Source organism: Nothoprocta perdicaria, unplaced genomic scaffold, assembly GCF_003342845.1.
Source record: "Nothoprocta perdicaria isolate Ctin4 unplaced genomic scaffold, notPer1 scaffold_89, whole genome shotgun sequence".
Classification (NCBI taxonomy): Eukaryota; Metazoa; Chordata; class Aves; order Tinamiformes; family Tinamidae; genus Nothoprocta; species Nothoprocta perdicaria.
Window position 1 is genome coordinate 2,291,212 of NW_020456187.1, and position 21,651 is coordinate 2,312,862.

Here is a 21,651-nt window from a genome sequence, read left to right on the forward strand (position 1 = left end):
CAGATCTGCGCGCTCCTTGCCACAAAGGACAGGCACACGCCAATCCAATTTGTTACACTTCCACCTTCCAGAGACAGGGAGGGAGAGGGGAAGGGAAGCAAAAAAAAAAAAAAAAAAAGAAAAGAAAAAAAAAAGAAAACCCATTATCCTTATCAAGCCTTCCAATCAGGAGCAGCAGTAAATGCAAACTCAGGAGACAGCTGCTGTGAAGCCTTTATATTTCATTCAGCTGATAGTGTATCTTTTTATTGCACGCAGGAATTACTTCTTCTTTTTTCTTCTTTTTATTTTTTTTTCTTCTTCTTTTAGAAACAACCTTTCCGTTCAGCTTGACTGGGGAAAAGTAAATTCCAGGGGCCATTGACAAAGAGAGGCTTGTTTAAGCTGTGGCAATACCCAGCGAGGGGACAGCTCTATGGGTGCAAAGGATATGCCATTCTGCAGCTTGAATACTATTTAAGATTTTGCACCTCCTGCATGCCTCCTCTCTGGTCCAGATGACCCGAACATGTCCATTGAACAAGAGAGAAAAGTGCAGCAAAGAGGACAATTTTTTTTCCCCAGGACAATTGGAACACCCAAGTGGATGAAAGTCCTTCCACCTCCATCCAGATGCCTTCACCAGAGCTGGTAGCCATGAGTTAACCTACCATTAACAGGCACTTCCAGGTCATGATACATATGACCCTTTTCAGTCATTCCTACACGCTGTGCTGTGTTTTCTAACCTTTTCCTACTGACCACCACAATAAGATTGTCTGGTGCCTTAAAGCCACCATAAAGGGCTGCAAAATGTTTCTGTGGCTGCTTGTGTGCAGAAATGGCATGTGAAAGAAATGCATCTGGCTTACCCAGGCTTGACACTTATTTCATGATCACTTGTGCTTGTCAAGGATTAGTTTGAAGAGCCAGGTGGCCGCTCTTAGGCCTGCATTCCTAGAAGTATTTTACCGTTTCCCAGTAACTTCCAGATAAGAGACTGGTTGGCATAGGAAATAGGAAAAAAATGAAAACGAAAACAAAAAACAATCCTTTTGTCTGTATGCTTTGGATTCCAGTACAACCAGGTGGGTAGAAAACAAAAATGAGTAAGTTGCCAGCAAATTATGACCTATAGGAAATTAAAGGAGAATCTCAGCTCCGCTTCTAGGGTGAAGAAATGATGGTTTGGAAGGGAAAAGAGAAGTCCCTATCAAAATGCATAGAGGTAAGGTGCCAGGAAAGGATTTTATCCTATATAGCTGTCTACCTTATTGAATATATATTAGAGTTTGATTCAATTTAAATAGTTTCCAAAGGTTGAACTGTGCAGTGACTTCCCTCACTGGGAGCTGCGCTCAGAGCAGATGCAGAATCAGTGCATGGCACTTGAACCAGCAGCCCCTTTCAGGAGGCAGTTGAAAGCAGCAGAGCTGATGTCTCCATATGGAGCCAAATTCCTGTTTTCTGATCCTCTTGCCTAATGCTTTCCCAAAGAGGGGGCATTTTGTTCATGATGGGGACTTTAAATAAAACAATAATAACACAAATGGCCACTGTAGAAAAAAAAAACAGCTTTTACTCAGAGGGCTGCAGTTTGGATTTGGGGCTAAAGTGTAACCTCAGGGTGTCCAATATAAGTGCTTTCAGCTGAAAACCTCCACCACGAGTTGTCTGAGTAACTGCAAAACATTATGAAATTCGTGACACATACAATCACTCTGCCTGCAGCTACCCTGCATTTAACAACTCAAAATAACTCATTAGCTTGTTTGCTTTCTTCCATGAGAGCAATCTGGCCTTAGTAAGTACAGAAAGCCTTGAAAATGTAATAGAAAACGGTGTTGCTGTTTAGAAAGCCATCGACTTCAAGGCCAGACTGCAATTGTGTGCTCTGTCCTGCAGCTTAGCAAGGACTAGCAGAGCCGATCCAGCAGCTCTTGCCGCTCAGGGCAGGTTGACCCTGAGAGCTGTGTGCTGCTTTCTGAGGATCAGCAGCTTCCTGCTCTCCCCACACTTCTTTCACCATCACCAAAGGATGCCATAAGCCAAAACACTTTTTCAGACAAAAAAAGGATGGGCAGAGAGGTGGTGGGACAGCCCACCTACCCATTCCTTCTTCAGACACCTCAGACACACTCCTCCCTCCTTGTTTGTAGCTATTCTAAGGAAGCCTGCAACTTTCTTGCCTCTGTCATAAATGAGATGCTTTATTTTTTCCTCCCAGCTGCATTGTGTTATTTTCTATCCAGTTGCTCATAAAATGGTTTCCTGTCAGTAAGGACAAAACCCATGCACATGTTCATGAATACTTTCTGGACCTCACTAGCACTGCTTAGCAGGTCAAAATGGTTTGCAGCAGTAAAAGCCCTGGCTGCTTCATTGTCAGGCTCTTCTGTATTTGGGAATGTGAGTCAGAACCAGAATAGCCCAGCTCACCAGGCCTGTCCATAGTTTGGAAAAGGCATTGAAACTCTGAAAAAAAGTCATAGAGAAGGGAGAAACAACCTGCCACCAATTATCAGAGCTGCTATAACATCCGTGGGCTCCAGTTCATCCCTCACATTTCCAACATAACGGTAAAATTCCTGCCTGCCAGGGCTTGTATACCAGGGCTTGTATACGGTGGAACCAGCCACAAATCCTCTTCCACCACTGCTTATGCTCTGACCCTCTGCTGTCTCTGGTCTCACGTTTGCACTATCCAGCCTTCTCTGCTGACTAACAGCAGCTCCAGAAATGCCTTGGGTCCTTTCATGGTGATGTATGTGATTTGTTCTTTATTGTGCTGTTTTTGGCAGCTTGTTTCGTTATTTTAAGTGCCTTTCATGAGCAAAAATCTTGCAGCAGTTTCTGTCAGGAGTCCCCTCCTCCTCTCCATGAGCACACGCACATATACACACTTAACTTTAATCCCTGACCTCTCATTTCTGCCTCCATTATTGCTGTGAATTGCTTCTTGGCATTCATCCATTCCTTTTCCTTTTGGTTCCTCTTCTACTTCACAGGGTTTTATAGACCCCATCATTTTCCACTCAAGTTTCTTTCACTGAAGGTCATCAAAGGCAAATTCTGACTAATCACCTCCCACAATACAGTACCTCTTTCCATACCAATCCAAGAATCCAAGCTTTTTTTTTTTTTTTTTTTTTTTTTTGGTTATGCATCCTTTCATAGTAGCCTCCAGGTGTGGTATCAGATTTGACTCTGGACCCATTTTCAGACACCTCACTCCTGCAACTCTCCTTCTTTCAGATTTTGGGGGAAAAAAACACATTATTTTAGATTCAAAGGCACCCCTATAATGGGAGGTACAATTCCTTATATGTCCCAGAGCTTGACAGAACAACTGGCAAGAAATACAGTGAAACAGATGCAGCTCTTTCCAGACTGCAACTTGAGCAATGCATGAAGGAGCAGACCACAGAGAAAAAACATTAATTCATAAAGTTATCTTATAATGTTCTTGGGCAGAGCTAATGACAAACAGAGGGACTCATTTTTTCTTTTCCTTAATACACGAATGCAGCTCTCCTAGTCCTCTGCAGAAAGTTAACCTCAGAGCAGCAGTTCTAAGTTGATGGATGACTGATGGCTTTTCTAACACGCAGACCCCAAAGGCAGAGATGCAGGGCTATCACCAGCCAGGACTGTATGCATCAGTCCACCCAAGCTATTGCTGCAGCTCTGCTCTGCACATGCACTGGGAGCATCCTCCATCTGGAAAAGTAGCACTTGCAAGAGCTGGACAGTGTCTGGTGGGCTCCTATTTCCACTCTGCCCCCCTACCCAGAGGTATTCAATGCACACCACACACTCACGTACCCAGGTCCATATCAGCAGCTTTGGGCCGGTGGGAGCAGGGCACGTTTTTGAAGATGGCATCCAGGATCTTCTCCTTGACCTGAGTGATGGTGTCACAGTTCAGGATCTTCACTGGGATCTCAGGGCTGTTCACATTGTCAGGGTTGACGCAGCTCAGGACCTGAGAGAAGAGAAGGGAGGTAATGAGATGAGATATGTATTTCAGAACAGCACAAGTACCTGGTATCTGCTCTCCTCAGCCAACTTCTTATGTCCTGTAAGCTGGATGGAGCTGCCAGGCATCTGGGGTAGAATAAGGTGAAATACATTCTGAAAAGACATGGGATTGCTGCATGCATCCATGCCTGCTTTGCCCGCAATGCTTTACCATGCAGGTCTTTATCATCACTTAGGGTCTATGCTAACTGAACTAAGGATAACTCACCTGTTGATTAAATGAAAGAGGGATTTGGCTTTTAGCTAGGATTTATGGGCTCCCAGATGTTATAGTCATTGAGCTGTAGGCAATGTGAGGGTTCTTCTGATCTCTCTCAATCACTTGTCTATGGGAGGTGAAGCTACTGTAAATGTGGGAGAAGTCCTTCAGATTTGAGCCTCATCTCCTTGACATTTTTGCAACACTTCATACCAGAAGTCCATAAACACCACCTCAGGTTCTGCTGTCTTCAGCCAAAAATCACCCAAATGAAATTAGACAATAGCAAGTCTTCACAGGAACCATCAAAAATGCTATCAGCCCTGATTCTAGTTGGAGCTGAAGTGATATCCAAAGAAATCTCCAAAACGTTCCTTGACCTCTGATCTATTCCTTCCTCCACAGAAAGCAGACAAGGCAACAGAAACCAGTAGTGTCCTTTCGTTGTCACTCTGACTTTGAAAATACAGATAAAAACTTAAAATGTATCTTTTACCCTTAATTTTGAATGTTTTGAATATTTGAAGAATCTAAGACTCTTCTGCCTGAGAAGACTGTTATTAACTTGAAATAATAGATTTTAAAGATAAAAAGGGAAGGATTTTTTTTTAAAAAAACTCTTGCTTTGGCACGTAGAACAAGAAAAGTGACCCAAGTGCAGAGGCCTCTGATTTCTCAGGAGAACAACATCTCCTCCAAACACTGTGTCCAAGAGTAAAATGCAAAGCATATGGAATAGAGAAGGAGAAGGGATTCCTTAAATACGCATGCAGATTTTAACAACAGCCTACTCCCTAGTTCACGGCCCTCTGTATGTCGAGCATTTGGTCTCTCCTGGTTAGAAGAGCTTGAAATCTATAAACTTTTATAAACTTAGCACACCTTTACACTTGGAAGGAGTGTTAAGTGAAGCTCCTGGATATGTGCCATTATTATGTTCCTGTGGCCTTTTTACAAGAGCAGGCATGTTATTTTTGGTGACTTTGGCAAAGTCTACCTTGACTGTAAATTCCCTTCTGTAGTATGCAATAGGTGCTGGACTCTTCATCACTCCCCACCTTAACCTACTAAGATACAATGGGATCTCAAAGTGGCTGGAGCGTGGGTGAAATAATATCAGCATAATTATGTATTGGCTCACCAGGCTCCCTTTGGTGCTGTTATGCTCAGCTAAGAGGAACTTGTGAAGATATTGCTTACAAAGAACTCTGTGATCATTCTGGATGAAAGGAGAGATATAAATATGAGATATTGATTAGATCATAAAGCTATTATTTATGTCACTTCCAGGAGTATTGAAGAGCATCAATTCAGATAATAACAACAACAGCACAGATTTACAGTTCTGTGGCATCTTTCATCTCAAAGGCTCACAGAGCTATACATAAAAGCACTGCTGAAATGCATCCATTGTTGAGGTTATTAGTGGTCCCCCTCCTGTTACTCCTCTGTAGGAAAATGAGCTGGTGATTAGAATCATAGAATCCGTAAGGTTGGAAGGGACCTTTAGAGATCATTCAGTCCAATCCCCCTGCACACAAATTGTTACCTAAAGCACATGGCACAGGATTGTGTCCAAGTGGGTTTTGAGGATCTCTAGAGAGGGAGACTCCACAATCTCTCTGGGCAGCCTGTTCCAGGGCTCTGTCACCCTCACTGTCAAGACATTTTTCCTTAAGTTCCTGCAGAATTTTAGGTGCTTCAATTTGTGGCTGTTTCCTCTAGTTCTATCACTGGCCACCTCAGAAGACAGGCTAGCCCCATCCTCCTTCAGGCCCAGCTCCCTCAGCCTTTGCTCATAGGGCAGATGTTCCAGGACCTTGATCATTCTCGTAGCCCTGCGCTGGACTCTCTCCGGCAGATCCACATCCCTCTTGTACTGGGGAGCCCAGAACTGGACACAGTACTCCAGAAGTGACCTCACTAGAACTGAGTAAAAGGGGATGATCACCTCTTTTGACCTGCTGGAGATGCTCTTCTTAATGCACCCCAGGATCCCATTGGACTTCTTGGCCACCAGGGCACACTGCTGCCTCGTGGTCAACTTGTCATCCACCATGATGTCCAGGTCCCTCTCTGCGGGGCTGCTCTCCAGAAGGCCAGTCCCCAGTCTGTACTGGTGCCTGGGCTTATTCCTCCCCAAGTGCAGGAAGTTGCACCTGCCCTTGTTGAACTTCATAACCGCCCAGTTGTCCAGCCTGTCCAGGTCCCTCTGGATGGCACAGTATCTGGGGTATCAGATGCTCTTTCCAGTTCTGTATCACTAGCAAACTTGCTGAGAGGGCACTCTGCCCCTTCATCCAGGCCACTGATGAATAAATTGATTAGGACTGGGTTGAGGACTGACCCTTGGAGGACACCACTAACTACAGGCCTCCAACTGAACTCTGTGTCACTGATGACAATCCTCTGAACTCTACCATTCAGCCAGTTCTCAATCCACCTCACTATCCACTCCTCTAACCCATACTTCCAAAGCTAAGGCCTCACAGGCTAGGCCAGGTATTGTGAGAATGCCATGGGGGTCATACATGGTTCTGGTGACCAAGTTATTTTTCAGGTCTCTCTTACACATCACAATCTTTTCCAAAGATCTCTGCTCATCTTAGTTGAGCTAAGATGGTTGTAGTTGATGCCAAGTGCTATAGGTGTAATGTAGCTCCAATGCAGTCACCTAAGCACTCCAATGCAGTGCACACAGAAGCACTTTGTGCCATTCAGAATGACTCAGGCTACCCAGCCAGACATCCAGAAAGGCCAAGGTCTCCCATAGGTACTGACTTGAGTCTAGTACACCAACATTCATTTAACGACAATGAAGAAGTTCTTTTCAACACTTCCAGTAATGCAGTCATTGCTTATAGGAACCAAACTTCTCCCTACAGTACACAGGCTTTGATAGATAAAGCTCAGATTTCATGTCAGCTCTTAGATGGTGTTTTCCGAATGCTCTCTTGTGGAGCTCTGAACTTTTCTCACTACAAAGATTTTGGAATTTTGCAAGGAGCAGCACATACACACACAAAAGTTTCTCTTCTAAATTTTTCATGGGGTCTGTAGATGTCATCCTTATCCTACAGACTGAAAACCTGTCACCATTTAGCAGATTGAGTTCCTCATCAAATTGAGGTTTTTGCAAGGGAGAGAGAGATTCCTATTCCATTTCTGCGGGAAACCACCCAGGAGTTATATTGGTCCTCCTAGATTTCCATAGGTTGTCCCTAACAGGAATTGACTGGGAGAAAATATCCTTTAATCATTGTGTTCCTCCCAGTAATTTAGTGGATTTCATGAGCTCCATTCTCCCTGGAATGTAAGGTTCATCCTGTGTTTTTGACCTGGGCTGCTCTTACTGCAACCAGTCAAAGACATAAGCCTTATCCCATTGCTCCTGCTGTGCTGCCCAACACAAGTTTTGGTACCAGCTGGTGGGAATGAATGGGCGTCTGTGATGGCCAGTGAGCTGCAAGGAATCCATAAGATGCTGACCTCCTAAATATATTTCCTTCTTGCCCTTAAGCCCTATTGAGAACTGTTGCCAGTGTGGATGAAGGGGACAGGAGCCTTAAGTGATCTTCAAGGAGATGCTGAAAATGTGGTTTTGCCATTGACAGGAAACCAGCACTTGGCCTTGAAGTCTCTGTCAACATGGTACAGAGAGAGTGTCAGTCATGGGGTCAGCATGAAAAATGGCAGGACTAAAAATGAGCAGACTGGGAATCTCCAAGCGCTGCTCTCCAACTGACTATGTGTGATCTTGGAGCATGCCATCTCCCTGGATCAGTGTTTATTGACCTTTCTTTACATCCTTGGGCTTTTTCCTCCTGCCAGCCCTCCTAGGCAAGAACTGTCTCTGAGCACACAGACATGCAAAGCCTAGTAAAACTGAACTGATTGCTGCTGTGCAATATTGACATTTAAATAATAGCAGCATGGTTTGGGGCTACTTGCTTGGGAAGCTAACTCTTGAGTTCTCTGAGCAGCGTTTGAGCTTTCTGCCATCAGATCACCGCAGTATCTGTCCTGGAAACAGGCATCATTTCCTTGGCAAAGGCTTGACAGAGATCAAGCAGGAAAAAGACTTCCAAAGAAGTCAAGTAAGGGGAACCCTTTGACATTTTCTTACTGGTTTCCTCCCTGCCACCAAAATTCCTCCAAAAAGCTTTAAACACAGACAGCTGAAAGAGTCTTTATCCACCATGGAATATGATGTCAGGAGAGAGAAGGTGATTAAGCTTCTTGCACCTGAGCCACTGAGGTGTGCAGGGACCACACGGAGCATGCCAGAAGCTCTGAGACAAGATGTATTGGGCAGCTTCTGCCTGCCACTACTAAGCACTAATTGTCCAATATTCTTGACAACATTCGATACACATCGAGGCCTTTGCTCAGCTGCATTATTTGTGTCAACAGAAATGAAGCTGGTGAGGGAGATGGATGGTCTTCCATCTCCCAACAACTGCTGGGCAGTGGCATATAGATGGCAAATGGCTAAAAGACATGGATTCTGCCAAAGGCAGGTGGTGACCAACAGGGATGAGAAGATCCTGTCTTTCAGAGGCAGAATAATCTGGATGGGTTTTTAATGACACTGCAAGACAAAAGACAATGAGCATTGTCTGTTATAGAGGACATTAGCACCAGAGAGTGCTTCTCTGAGGTATGTGCTCAGGAGAAGTTCCATTATTTGGTTTGCAACACATTTATTTGAGAAATCTCCCAAATTAAACAATTCCTTGCATGTATACAAATTATTATACAGTACAGAGAACCTAGCCCACTAAGGGATGCTTCCTATGGAGAAATGTAGGACCAGGCAGACAAAAATCAGATCTTATTTGAGAGGGCTATCGGCCCCAAACAATCTAAGTTTCATGAGGTACGTAGTCTAAAGTAGTAATTCCAGATATCTGAAACTACTCTGCCTCCTTTTGTCTTGTTGGGCAAGTCACTTCATTTCTTTGATTTGCTTTTCACTGAAGTTACAGTCAAAATCATGTCTTAAAATATCTGGTCAGAATTAAAGAAGAGTAAAGAATAACAGCTCCCCAGCCCCAAAACAAGCCCTGGCCTTGTCTGTATGGTCTAGTAACAATAAATGCCCACATTGCTGGAACTGAGATTTAATTCTGTCAAGCAACCAGCTGGCACCTAGCAGTCATGAAATATGACCAACACAATGAATTTTAGCCACAAGTATTGCAAATACATAGTGCTGACTGCATGAGTTTGGGGGGAACAGGAGACATTCAGGGAATTCTTACACTACAAACAAATATTGAATTAGTTCTTGCTCTATTTCATTATAACATATTTTTAACAAAAGATGACAGAATAATGCCTATTTAAGTAAAGTAGAGAGAAAAAAAATAAGACAGAAATGAAGAGAGGCAAAAAGGAAGAATAGGCCTATTCATATTCTGCTTCTTCTTAATCTCTTTCACTGAAGCTGATCTCTGTAAATCTGCTAAGATTCCTATCGGGATATATTTGTCTGCTCTTGAGATGTAAGAGGGAGAGCTGATTAACATCAAACAACACAGAGTGAATGGAGAAGAGCTTTGTTCGGGCTGATGTATAATTACTACCCTTCTTGCTGTCTGCTTTATATCAAGCCTAAAAGGATTGGAGGGATTTCCTTTGGTGAAAGTAATCGCTCCATGTCCGCATTTTTCTTTCTTTTGCTCAGTTACTCTATGCAAGATCAGGCTTCCAAATTGCTAGAAAACCATATGGAACAGAAAAAGAGGACTACGCTGCTGATTTAACAGGCAAGTCCTATTTTTTAATATGAGAAATTAAATTCTGTTCATATTTAGAAGTAAAGTAACCTCCCATTAGAATTGGTTCTGATCAAACATCATGAGTCTGGTTTGTAGAAGCTGTTTTTTGAAGAAAAATAGCTATTTCTATATAGCAAATCAGCTCACCTGAGCTAGAAATGTAGGACAGGTCAATGAATTAAAATTGCCTGGACACATAGCTTTTAAAGACATCTCAAGCTAAGTGAGATGAAAGTTTCCCAAATAAAGGTGCACATAAAATCAGAAGATAAGTCAATAGCGTGTTCTGAGAATTCTAAGATTAGGGGTTGAAAACATCCTCAGGGGACCCATGACTGGGGAGAAGGAAACCATTTAGATCATGGACATCTCCTTCCTTCTGGTGAGGATCTCAGGGTGATGATTTACATCAACAATCTCTACCTTTTTTCTTTCTGCGAAGACTGGTGCCTTTGCTGCTAGGACCCAAAGAGAGAGTGAAAGAGTGACCATCACATCAGGCAAAGATGTAGATAATTAGAGGTGTTTTGTGTATCAATTTTAAATTATTAATCCTTATTAATGCTATTATCAACTAAATGCTGTACTAATTTGGAAATGATTGCTAGTATTTTTGCAACTGCCCTTTGTAAAGGGGTTTAGAAGGATTTTGACTGCATAGAAATCAGTGTCTTAAGCAGAATCATCCACTTCTCTTGCTTACAGTCTATGCTCCTTCTCATGTCTTCATGTTTACCCTGCTCCACCTCTCTGTCCAGTCATCATTCTCTGATCTCCTTCTACCTCCCAGCATAATGACTCCTCCAGTGTTCTTTTTTTTCTCTCTGGAGCTTTTCCTTCTATGCAAGATGCTCTGGACAGATTGCTTTTCCCTCCATACTTTTCTCCAGAAAGCAGTTAACCATCCAGGAAAAAAAAATATCTTGGAGAGGGAGGAGGGAGGAGATTGCAATGAAATATCACCTTAAGAGTGATATTTGAAGAGAGAACTTCAAATTGCCCCAGGTATGGTAGCAGTCTGGAACAATCTGTGCAACCTGCCAGAGAAGAGGGCCCCTCTCTTCTCTGGCAATCAACCAGAGATACTTTACACAACAAACTGCACAACAAAAACACCACAAATTACACAACAAACTGCATACTGCTGTGCAGGGACTGCCAGCATAAAGTGTACTCCTGTTAGGCTACACTGCATCCCAGTTTTTGCTGAGAGGGAAATAAAATTCAAATTCCACTTTTCTTTACTTTCTACATTCTAGGTGTTCATGCTAGGGTGTCCACCAAACTTTTGTAGGCTTCCCAAAATTGGAACCTGAAAGTCCTCAAACTGAACATATATTGGATATTAGACAACGATAACTGGTATTAGACTTCATTTGAACTGTCTCTGGTATCTTTTCCTAGGCCAGCTACCTCTATGTGTTCCAAGGTGTCACTAAGCTATGCGATTCCACACAAGTTAGTGTCACTGATAAAATTTTGCACAGGTTCAAAGAACAATTAGGCAAATTCATAGCAGAAGTATCCATTAAGGGCTATTAAATACAAAGATAGCACATCTGGCCTGGGTAGAGTCTGATCTGCAGGTTGCAGAAGGCTAGGAAATATACAGGGTATATCAATAAGTGTCTGCCTCTCTCATATTGTCATTTATATACTGGGGATTTCCCAATGGCCACTCAAGGACAAGTTCTTGAGTTTCCAGATGGAGCTGTGGACTGACCTATTCACTTAAATCATCTAACTTGCCTGTGAAGCAATGTCGTAAGTCCACTGCTAAGCACAAAAGATGGTCCTGATGCTGCTTTTTGCAAGGATAGTAATACACAGAGCACGGCAATATGGAAATAATTTGGAAGCAGTCATCTTTTCAAAAACTTTTTGCAAACACGCTTTGCAAACTTCAGTCACAAATCTTGTTCATTACAGGATGCTACCAGTGGATTCTTAGCTGACTTATGCTTCTGGGCAGCAAGAAGGAAGTGTCCCAGAAGGACAGCATGGTCATCACTGTCTTATTTTCTGAAAACGTCCTCTTCTAGAAGAGGCTGGAGAACTTGTAGAAGTGTATGCTCAGTGCACTTACCAGTGTCTTGTAATCAATCTGCTGTCGGATAAGCTTGTCTTCACTCAGAGAATATCGAGCTTCCCCAGTGATAGCGTCGATGGGACCCTTTTCCATCTGCTGCTTGATGGCACAGAAGAGGGAGAACAGAGGTTCGCCAGCACACTCCTGTAAGGGGTGGAAGAGACAAGAGTCAAGCAAAGTAGGAGGAGCAGATGTGAAAACCTGGAGTCCCAACCATGTAGCATAGAATCATTATGGTTAGAAAAGACCTTCAATATCATTCTGTCCAACCATAAAGCATCTCAGTGATTGCCCTAGCTTGCCATCTCCAAGCTATCCAAGACAGATAAGTCAATGGGAATTAGTCTATTCCACACAACACTCAACTCCCAACACTCAACTCCACCAAGTTCTCCTGAGTTCTTCTAACATACTAGTGGGTTGTCCTCAAAAAAACACCTGTTGCCCCCAGGATAACACTCTCACTTCTTCAGAGAGAAACCAGCCCATTTGAGTGCTACTGCACAGGCGAAGGACATCTAGTAATTCTGGGGCCAGCAGAGACCCTTAGAAGCATCTCAAGTTGTTACTGATGAATCAGAGCAGCGCAGAGCAGCAGGTAGTGGGAGAAGTCCTAAAGGACCCAGAGACAGTGCTCTCAGATAGATGGACCACTGCTGCCCCATCCAGGATGCCTGGACACTGAGTATCCCCAAGTTCCTCCATTCTGGAAGCAAGCAGGGATGTTCTGGCAGGAGCAATTCCATGACCCAGGGAAGAAATGTGTCACAGTGCTCATGTGGTTATATTGGTGTTATTAGTTGTCTGTGGCCCAACTTGGGACAGCTGCAAAAAGCCCACAGGCAGAGCACATGAAGACTCCCTTTTCCTAATTCCTCTCTGCCTTCATTTGTGACCTCCCCACCCTTTTTTCCCACAGCTTTCTTTGCTTCTCCTCTCCTACTGCACTCCTGCCATGCACTCCTCTTGTGCTATCTCCTTTTGCTTCCCCTCTCTTTTATCTCTCTATCTTTCCTCCTCTTCTTCCCACCTTACTCTCCTTTTCCCTGGTTTGTCCCACCTCAGTGAGTGAGATGTAAATATTGGCAAAAAAACAGTTAATAATCTGAAGTGAAGCAGCCCCTTTCTCAGTATGTACACCTGTCTCCCACTTAATTAGCTTATCTGCCAGGAGCATATTGCTTCTGTGTGCCTGTCTCTTGGCCTTATCAGGCCAATGCTCAGGCTAAGGCAAGAAGACAAGCTGCTGGGAGGAGCAGGGGAAGCCTATTATAAAAGCAGTGCTTTAGAGAGTCACCTCCTTGTATCCTTTCTTTTCAGCTGAAAACAGGAATCTGATATTAGAGTGACTGGAATTACCTTCTAGGGACCTTCAAAACTTTACCATCTATTCATGCTTCATCCCGAACAGTCCCTATTGGTTCTTCCTGAACCAGGAGAAAGGCCCTCACTCATTAGACTGGGAAGTTTTGGCCCCAGTTAATCTTCACCATGAAAAGAAAGAAACAGCTATTCATCTGGGCACGCTGCTTCTCTTACCTTGAGGAACTTGTACAAAAGGAAGGTGAACCAGTTTGTGAGCATCTTCTCTGCCACGGACTCTGTCCTAAAATCAGCCCAGGACAAAAAGAGGAAAGGAAATGAATTAGTCGTGTTGGTTATGCCAAAGGACTTAGTCAGAGGATGAATTTTGTCCATCTTCATGTCCAGATCACTGGGCAACTTGCAGACCTATGCAGAAGAGTCAAAAAGTATCAGGTATCTAAGGTATCTAAGACATCCAAAAGGTATCTAAGTCTTTGCCTCCTGCAAAGACTTACAGACTGAGATGAGTGATGAACTTTGCAAAAACCTAAGATAGATGGATGCGACATCTAAACTCCTGAAAAAAAAAAAATCTGTGGTTGATTATCTTGCCAGTATTTTTAACTGATTATATTCCCCAGTGTGTTAATAAGGGAAATGGAGACCTGCACATAACCACTCCTGTAATGTTCTCTTCTCTGCAGGCAGAAATCCATCTCCAGTCCTCAGGGCTAGCTTTCCCTACAGAAGAACCAACTCAGTTCCATAAGTTGACACCAGTTTGGACACCAGTAAGACAATGTAATCCATGCTGGCTTCAGTGAATGCTCAGGCCTTGTTCCTCCAAATGCCTGCAGACAGCATCTTCAAGGTCAAAGCACAAATCCTTCTTAGATGAATAAATTTGGTTTCTAGGTTCCCTAGTTCTCCATCATGAAGCCAATGCTGGGGCATGCACTCAACAACCTCACCTGAAAGCAGTGCCCTGTTACAGTGATATAGAACAACTGACTGTCCCTTCCCTAGATAAATGTGGTTGATCTTGAGACTAGTTTCCATAGGGATATCTCTATTCCTGTGGGTACATCTCAGGTGGTGGCGATGGCAGGGAGGTGAATAATAGCAGCACCATTCTTCTTTTCCCTGCAGCCAAAGAGGTGACATGGCTCCAGTATGCTGAGGCATTAATGCTTTTCCTGTGCTTCCTCTGTCTACCGTGATCATTGCCATGGTTCTGTTTAGAGCCTACCTCTCTCTGAACAAATTGTTTTGCTCTGTATTTTCCTCAGTCAGGGTCACCTCACCATTTTGCTCACTGTACAGTCTTTAAGTTCCAGCACTCCCCGTGTTTCTTATGGTATGAACTCCTCATACAGTATGCCACCCAGGCAAGTGTTCTTCTGCCTTCCCTAGTGTGACAGGGAAGATTCCCCTCCATCACAAGGAAGCAGAGGAAGCACCTGATTTAATTTATATGGTCCAAATAAATGGTCTGGGAGATAGGACCAAGACCTGAAACTCAAAGCATCAAGTTATTCCCACAGGGCTCTGTTTTAGTGCTGGTCAGTGCAGTGACTCCATTTCAAAGAAAACAAAAGAAAACTAAACTAAGCTAACTTCACTTTTTGTTTTCAAATCATGAACAGTGGAGGTGGCTTCTTTGCATACCTGTGTACCAAAGGCCACATGGCATTTCCAGCAAAGAGGATGGGTGAAGAAAGAGCTGAATGAGAGGAAAATAGGAAAAATGGGATGCTCAAGAGAAGATAGGGATAAAAGGTTAGGAAAGACAAAGAGATGAAGAAAGGGGAAAATGAAGAGAGGGGAGAGTTGGAAGGAGGTGATCTGAGATGTGCAGAGAGGACCTGCAAGGAATGACAAATGGGAAGATGACAGCCAGTCTGTAAGCCTGAAATTACTTCAGGGACTTAACTGACACAAAAGCAAAATCCATTTTCTGCCCTGGCTTTGCTGCCCTGTGTACCATGAGGTGCCTGCAGCTCCTCTTCTTGCTGGTGCTCCATGGTGGGCTGCGTGCCAGATAAAAACCCTCCCAGCAGGCACAGCAGACCTCTACCCTGCCTGAGACATCCACTATAATCAGCACAGAACCCCTCAAAGACAGATCTGAGCAGTGTAAAGGCCATGCATCCCCTGTCAGCGATGCCAAGGGAAATCTGAAGCCAATTGTTTTCCTTAGTCTCGGGTTGAATCAGAAAGACTGGTTCAGGCTGTGGGGAAGAGGAGCTGAGTGTGGTCCTAAAGGGAGAAGATGAAGCATTTCCCTAGGCAGGGAAAGCATATTAGTTACAGAGCAGTAGAAGTACCCTTGTAATTCAGCAGTTTCCCCAACCCTGGAGTTGAGACCTTGGATGCGGCTAAGAAGAACTGAGCTGGGCTTGTGCTCTTCATGAAACAATTTCTATCGCCCTTGTCAGCTTTGCCTTCTGATTTCGGCCAGCTTCTAAAATTAGCGCTCAGGGAGAGGCAGGAGATCACATAGCTGAAGAAGACTGTGTGTTCATCTGTTGTTCTATCAGCAACAACATACATGACAGGGCAGTCTATGATTCAGGCAGGAGAAGGCAAGTGTTCCCTACATACACACCAGACTATGATAACACCTCTCATATGTATACAGGTCCTAGGTGATACAACTGGAGGCATTTAGGTCAAAAAAAAGCATAAATGAAATATTAATGACTTCTTGACCTCTCCCAAAGGAGGAGAATGAGGCTTGTCCTGCCTCTGCTACCCTTTCTAGAAGATTAACATTAGAAAACGGATGGCTCATTTGTTTAACATTTCATCACTGATTGCTTTAGTGGTTGGGGAAGAAATGGAGCAAGACCACTAGTCGCACTTGCTGAAAGGAAAGGAAATGCAGAGAGGATTTCAAGACAGAAGAGCAGTGTCCTTTACAGGAAGGAACTGTATATCAAGAAGTCCTAAATGAAACCACAGATCACTGAATCAGTAATTGAGAGCAAATCAAACATGCATTCAGTCCTACGTGTCTTATTCACCCTGCTCTTCAAACTGCTTTGTGTTAGCCATATGGGTTTGCAGGAACTGTATATTGCCCTGATTTCATGCAAGCCAAAAACCAAGAGATTGGCAGGCCCCTGGAATTGCTTACCTCCGGAGCAGCAGTTTAGGGTGGTTCTTGCTCTCCAGATTCTTGTCAATGAGGTCAGCCAAAAGTTGTTTGAGGACATCAGTAGCGTACTCGAGCTTGCTCTGCAGCACAGTCATGATGAGCGAGGCCACATTGCCGCGGTCCCGCATGGAGAAGCTGCGCTGGGACTCCAGCGTGCGGATGAAGGACAGCAGGAAAACCTTGTTGTTGATGAGCTGGGCAAAAAGCTTCAGGCCTTTCTCCACCCTCTCCTGACGGTAGCCAGGGACCTGCACAAGAAGAAAAGGAGGTCAAATCATTCCCTTACTGACTGTTGTTGTACTACTACCAAATAGATCATAATTCCCCTTTTCTGCCTCTCTGCTATCAACCTTCCAGTTTCTTCAAGTCAACCCATGTAACCATAGACTTTAATATGGAGCAACAGTCAGGTCTGAGACAGGGAAAAGGCAAAGCTGCTGCAAATAGTGAAGTTTTGTTTTCTTTTGTTTTTTGGTCTTGAATCTACAAGGAAGGTGAGCCCTTCCTTCTGCTTCACAGGAGGGTCCTGTAAGAAGGAAAGGGGTCCACACATTATTGAATGAGAAGGTCATGTTATTTTCCAAATCTTCATTTACCTCCCAGAGTCCATTTTATCTACAGAGTTGTCTACCATAACCCACCCTTCTATCTCTGGACAAGAATAGAGCCATAGGTGCACTCCATCCTTTGATCTGCTCCACCAGTGTAGTCCCAATAGGAGAACTTCAGACTCATTCCTCACTGTTGTTGGAGCTGTCTCAGACCTTCAAAAAATGTCCCTAAAATCTGGAGAGCCATAGCACAGAGCATACATGCCATGGATGCATGTGTGTGTCATTACTCACCCAGCTTGACATCTTTATTCCAAACAAGTTTGTGTGCTTAAATACCCAAGTAACGCAAGGCTGTTTTGGGGACCATTACTTTTTTATTCCAGAAATTAGAGATCTTAACTCTCTTTGCATACAGTATATAAAACTACTTTTTAAATAACTAGACAGCCAACAAAAAAAATTACAACCCATCCTGCTAATAATTATTTTTAGCTCACTTGCTCGAACATTTAATATGGTCTACCCCTAGGTTATTACAGAGAATTAAAAACAAGAAAACAAAAACATAAAACAAGTATTTTGTACTTCATCTTGAAGCAGTTAATTAGCAAATGAGCTAGAAATAAATAAGACTCGCTCACTGAAACTCTATGCTAGGGCCTTTTCCCAATAAATAGAATCAGTGGGGATTCCTGTGCAAGTATTTCTTGGCATTGTGTTGTTGTTGTTATTGTTGTTTGTTTGTTTGTTTTATCTCCTATTAGGTGCTAGCAGAGAACAGAATGAAAGCTGCCTTTCCTGCTTTGTCAGCAAAGGTGTTGGAACTGAAAGAAGAGTTAAAGCTTTACAGAATATTGGGAGGTAAGGGAGGGATGGAAAGATATATGAAAAAAAAAAGGAGAAGAGATCAAAGGTGACAGATTGAAATATTAACTCATAAAATGTGGATTTTTTTTCTTTAAGGTTCAGTTGCCTTCATAAAAGGTTTGTGTATTATATGTGCATATGAGCACATCCATGGTAAAAACTGTAGGGGCAAGACTCTACTCCTCTGATTGTAGTTAGTGAATATTGGAGTTGAAATGGTCCTTGGGTGTGATGAACAAACTCGTGTGTGTGTGTATATGTGTGCACATGTGTGTGCAAGACAGGAACTCATCACTCCTCTCTTCAATTTTTTGAAACTGCACTCTTCTTGAGTGAAAGAAGCCCAAGATCCCCGATATGCACCCCAAAATTCAACTCCTACAATAGTTCCTGTATAACACAGCCTCCTGTCCATCCCCACAAGACCTCACCATTTCTCTTTACTTGCTCATGAATGGCTGGCCTCATCAGTACTGATCTCAGGCAGGTTTTTTTTTAATAGTTCTCCCTATATAGTTTGATGTAGCTTGGCCCTCCTGAAGAAAAGGAGCAAAGAATAGCAGGCACCTCTACACAGCCAGCCAAGCATGGTATTGCCTCTGCCAGCTCTTATTCCTTAGCTCTGCCAGCTAACTGCAGTCCTGGCCTCAGGCAGTTCCTCAGTAGCCCATGCCAAAGCCTCTCTGAAGTGGAGAGTTTGCCAAAGAGTTTGCAGAGAGTTCAGCCAAGGACCTCCCTGGTTTTGGCCATGGTCTACCCCAGCCCAGGTATCCCTAGAACAGAACCTGTCCATCCTGCCAAGACCTGAACAAGCTTTTTAGCAGAGAAGGTCTTCAGCAAAAACTCACTCGAGGCCTGTCAAACTGACTGTTGCCAGCAGGCTAATGCAGGCAATGTGCAGACCTCTACATTAGTGGGCAACTTCTCCCCAGACTCCCATTGCTGCCTGGGGTGATTGGGGGTGGTGGAGGAACACGTGAGCATGTGTGGTCAGAGAGACGTGGAGGGTTTCTTACCTCCTTGAAAGCCACAGAGACTTGTGCAGCTGTGGAGCACAACAAATACAAACCTCCTCTGGTGATTGTCCATCATTTTTATAGGCATTGCTCGGGAAAAGGATCTTTGGATAATGTCAGCAACAGCAAAGCTGTCATGACATAGACAGCTTCAAAATTATCTTTTGATCCCTTTTCCCAGGTCCCTGTTTAGCTGCAACTAATAAAAGCAGTTTCAAAAGCAAAACCTAAGAGGCTGGAGACACAGAGGTGGACCTAGTGGACCTGGTGTACACAAATCAAAGAGACTCTTCCAAATAGGTGAGTGATCAAGTAGCATGCCAGAACTTAACATCTAAGATAGCAGCAATCATCATTCCCTTCTCAATCAGAGTTTTTTTGAGGTGCTGTTTTTCCTCTGGTAAGACAAAGCATTGTAAGCCACCATGTCCATGACACCACACCTCTTGCATTCAGGGCACAACACAGAGGAATGAGATGGTAACTCAACAGTTGTAGATGTTGATTTTGTACCTCTAGATCCCTCAGGACTGGATGGTCTTCAATGCCAGGGAAAAGCACCCTCATGGTGTAGGTTCGGTAATCGAGGAAAGGGATCCCAGCTCCATCTAGGTCACTTGTTAGCTCATGAATATCCGTCTGCAGCTCTGCAAAAGCTGGTACAAAAAATGACCCATTCATGCAGCAATGACAGTACAGTTCTCGCTCGCCATGATAAGAAAGGCCCTCATACCCATATGCGTCCTGGAAAAACTGAGATTAGGGTATGAGTGGAGAAGCAACATGTAAGGAAAAAGGTAGAAAAGTGCAGCTTTTCCCCAGTGTCAAGGATAAAGGCTACAACTGGACTTAGAAAATGAGGTTAGGATGGCAAGGCTGGTTCTGGGTAAAGCCAGATCTAGATCTAGGCTTGAGTCAAACCCAAAGGGCTTGAGTGAATCCCCAAAGGGTTCAACATTAGTGTTCTTTGGTGATAATTCGACTTCAAGTTTTGTGGTTGATTCCCCTCTAGAGTGAACACATCTTATACCTGAAATGAGCTAAGCTTTTATATAAACATTCATATTCATATGTAGTGGGCTAAACCAACCATAAATCAATTTATGTGATATTTCAAGGCAGAAGAACCTCTATTTGACCTCAGCCTATGAAGGTTCTCTTTAAAATTAAAACAAATGATTCAAATGAGAAGGTTCTCCTCAGCTTTCCTTCCCCATCCTACCTTCTTTGCACTCCAGAGCAACCCTGGACTCCAGGTTGTCCATCTGCATCTGCAGACGTTTGAGGGTCAAGTCACTCTCTCGGGACTTGCGCTTGTATGCAATCAGCACAGCCACGATGAAGATGATGAGCAGGCCACCAGCCACAGCAATGCTGACAATAGCTGGCAAGCTGAGCGGGCTGTCTGGAGAGATGTAGACCATCCCCGGGGAGAATTCCATTCCTCCTACTCGAGCCTGGAGAGAAGACAGGGAACAGATTGCATTAAACTACTGCATTAAAACTCCCAAATGAGCAGAAACACAGAGGAACCTCCCAGCTAAGGCTGTTGTGTAAGACAAACTCATAATATACGGCATGAGTATTAGCTTGTCTCACGAGCTAAACAAGTCATGAATACCTGCATGAGGAATGGCTGAAAACACCTGAAATGCCAGGTAAAATCAGCTCTGGCGGTAGAGAAAACAGGAGATAGATCAGTATAATGCTTTCAGTGAGACAAAGGTTACCAATCTCAATTACTTGTATTTTCCATCTGTTCCCCTGAACGTCTATGTTGTGCTGTACCACCCTCATTCTAACGTACACATAGGCCATGTAGCTCTTGGGCAAGACCTGATAGGTCCTAACTTTATTATGGGTCAGGCAACATCAAAAGTGGTCAGTTGACACAGGAGCACTCAGGGCAGAGGGAGATACAAATCACAGAGGGACAATTTGTTTTTGAAAACTCTATCTGGAAGGCACTAGAATAGGAAAAACATAACAAAACCTCCCAGATCGTGATCTGAACTCTTTGTAATTCCTCTCCTAACCACATGCCTGGGTTTGTCCTGTTGGTAAAGTGATTTCAGATGGTCCCCCACTGAGGAGAGAGCAGAATACAACTGTGTGATCTCCATGAACTCCCAGAGGTTCCCCGATCTTTACCCAATGTCTGGGACAAGTTGGCTGTGCTCTCAATAACCAAAAAGAAAGCTGCAGAGAGTGCTGCTGCATGCAGAATAAAAGGCTCTGCTGGGGCAAATCTATTAGAAATCCACTTTTCTAACAGTAGCATTCCTCAAAAAAATAATCCTGCTTGGTGATACTGGTTTAAGACTACCACAACTCTGTTTTTGCCCTGGCCAAATGTAAGTACTGGCCTTAAGATGAAATGAATTGTATTCAGAATGCCTATTGCTGTATTTGACCAGCTCTCCACTCACTGTATCACACAAGTCCAAAATAACTTTTCCAGATGTATGTTCCTACACTAAATATCCACACTCAGTTCCATGAGCCTTTTTTTTTTTCAGACTCTCCCCATCTAGTTACTCCTGAGTCTTCCTCATTCCTGGTTCTTCTTCACTTGTCTCTGCTTTTTAGTAGATTCTTGTTGGCCTCTGTCCATTTTTTTTTTTTTTATATATATATCTTAATTCTGTCATTGTAAAA

General features: G+C 43.5%; 1 protein-coding gene across 1 annotated transcript in view; it reads right to left on the bottom strand.

The window, feature by feature from the left end:
- Positions 1–21,651, bottom strand: part of PLXNA4 (plexin A4) — a 406,841-nt gene that overhangs the window by 25,487 nt on the left and 359,703 nt on the right. Inside the window, exons 20-25 of the mRNA XM_026052424.1 lie at positions 20,216–20,450; positions 19,507–19,649; positions 16,536–16,804; positions 13,631–13,697; positions 12,089–12,235; positions 3,805–3,964 (exon numbers count right to left, since the gene is read on the bottom strand). Coding sequence (XP_025908209.1) covers positions 3,805–3,964; positions 12,089–12,235; positions 13,631–13,697; positions 16,536–16,804; positions 19,507–19,649; positions 20,216–20,450 — 1,021 coding nt within the window. The remainder of the gene's footprint in view (positions 1–3,804; positions 3,965–12,088; positions 12,236–13,630; positions 13,698–16,535; positions 16,805–19,506; positions 19,650–20,215; positions 20,451–21,651) is intronic.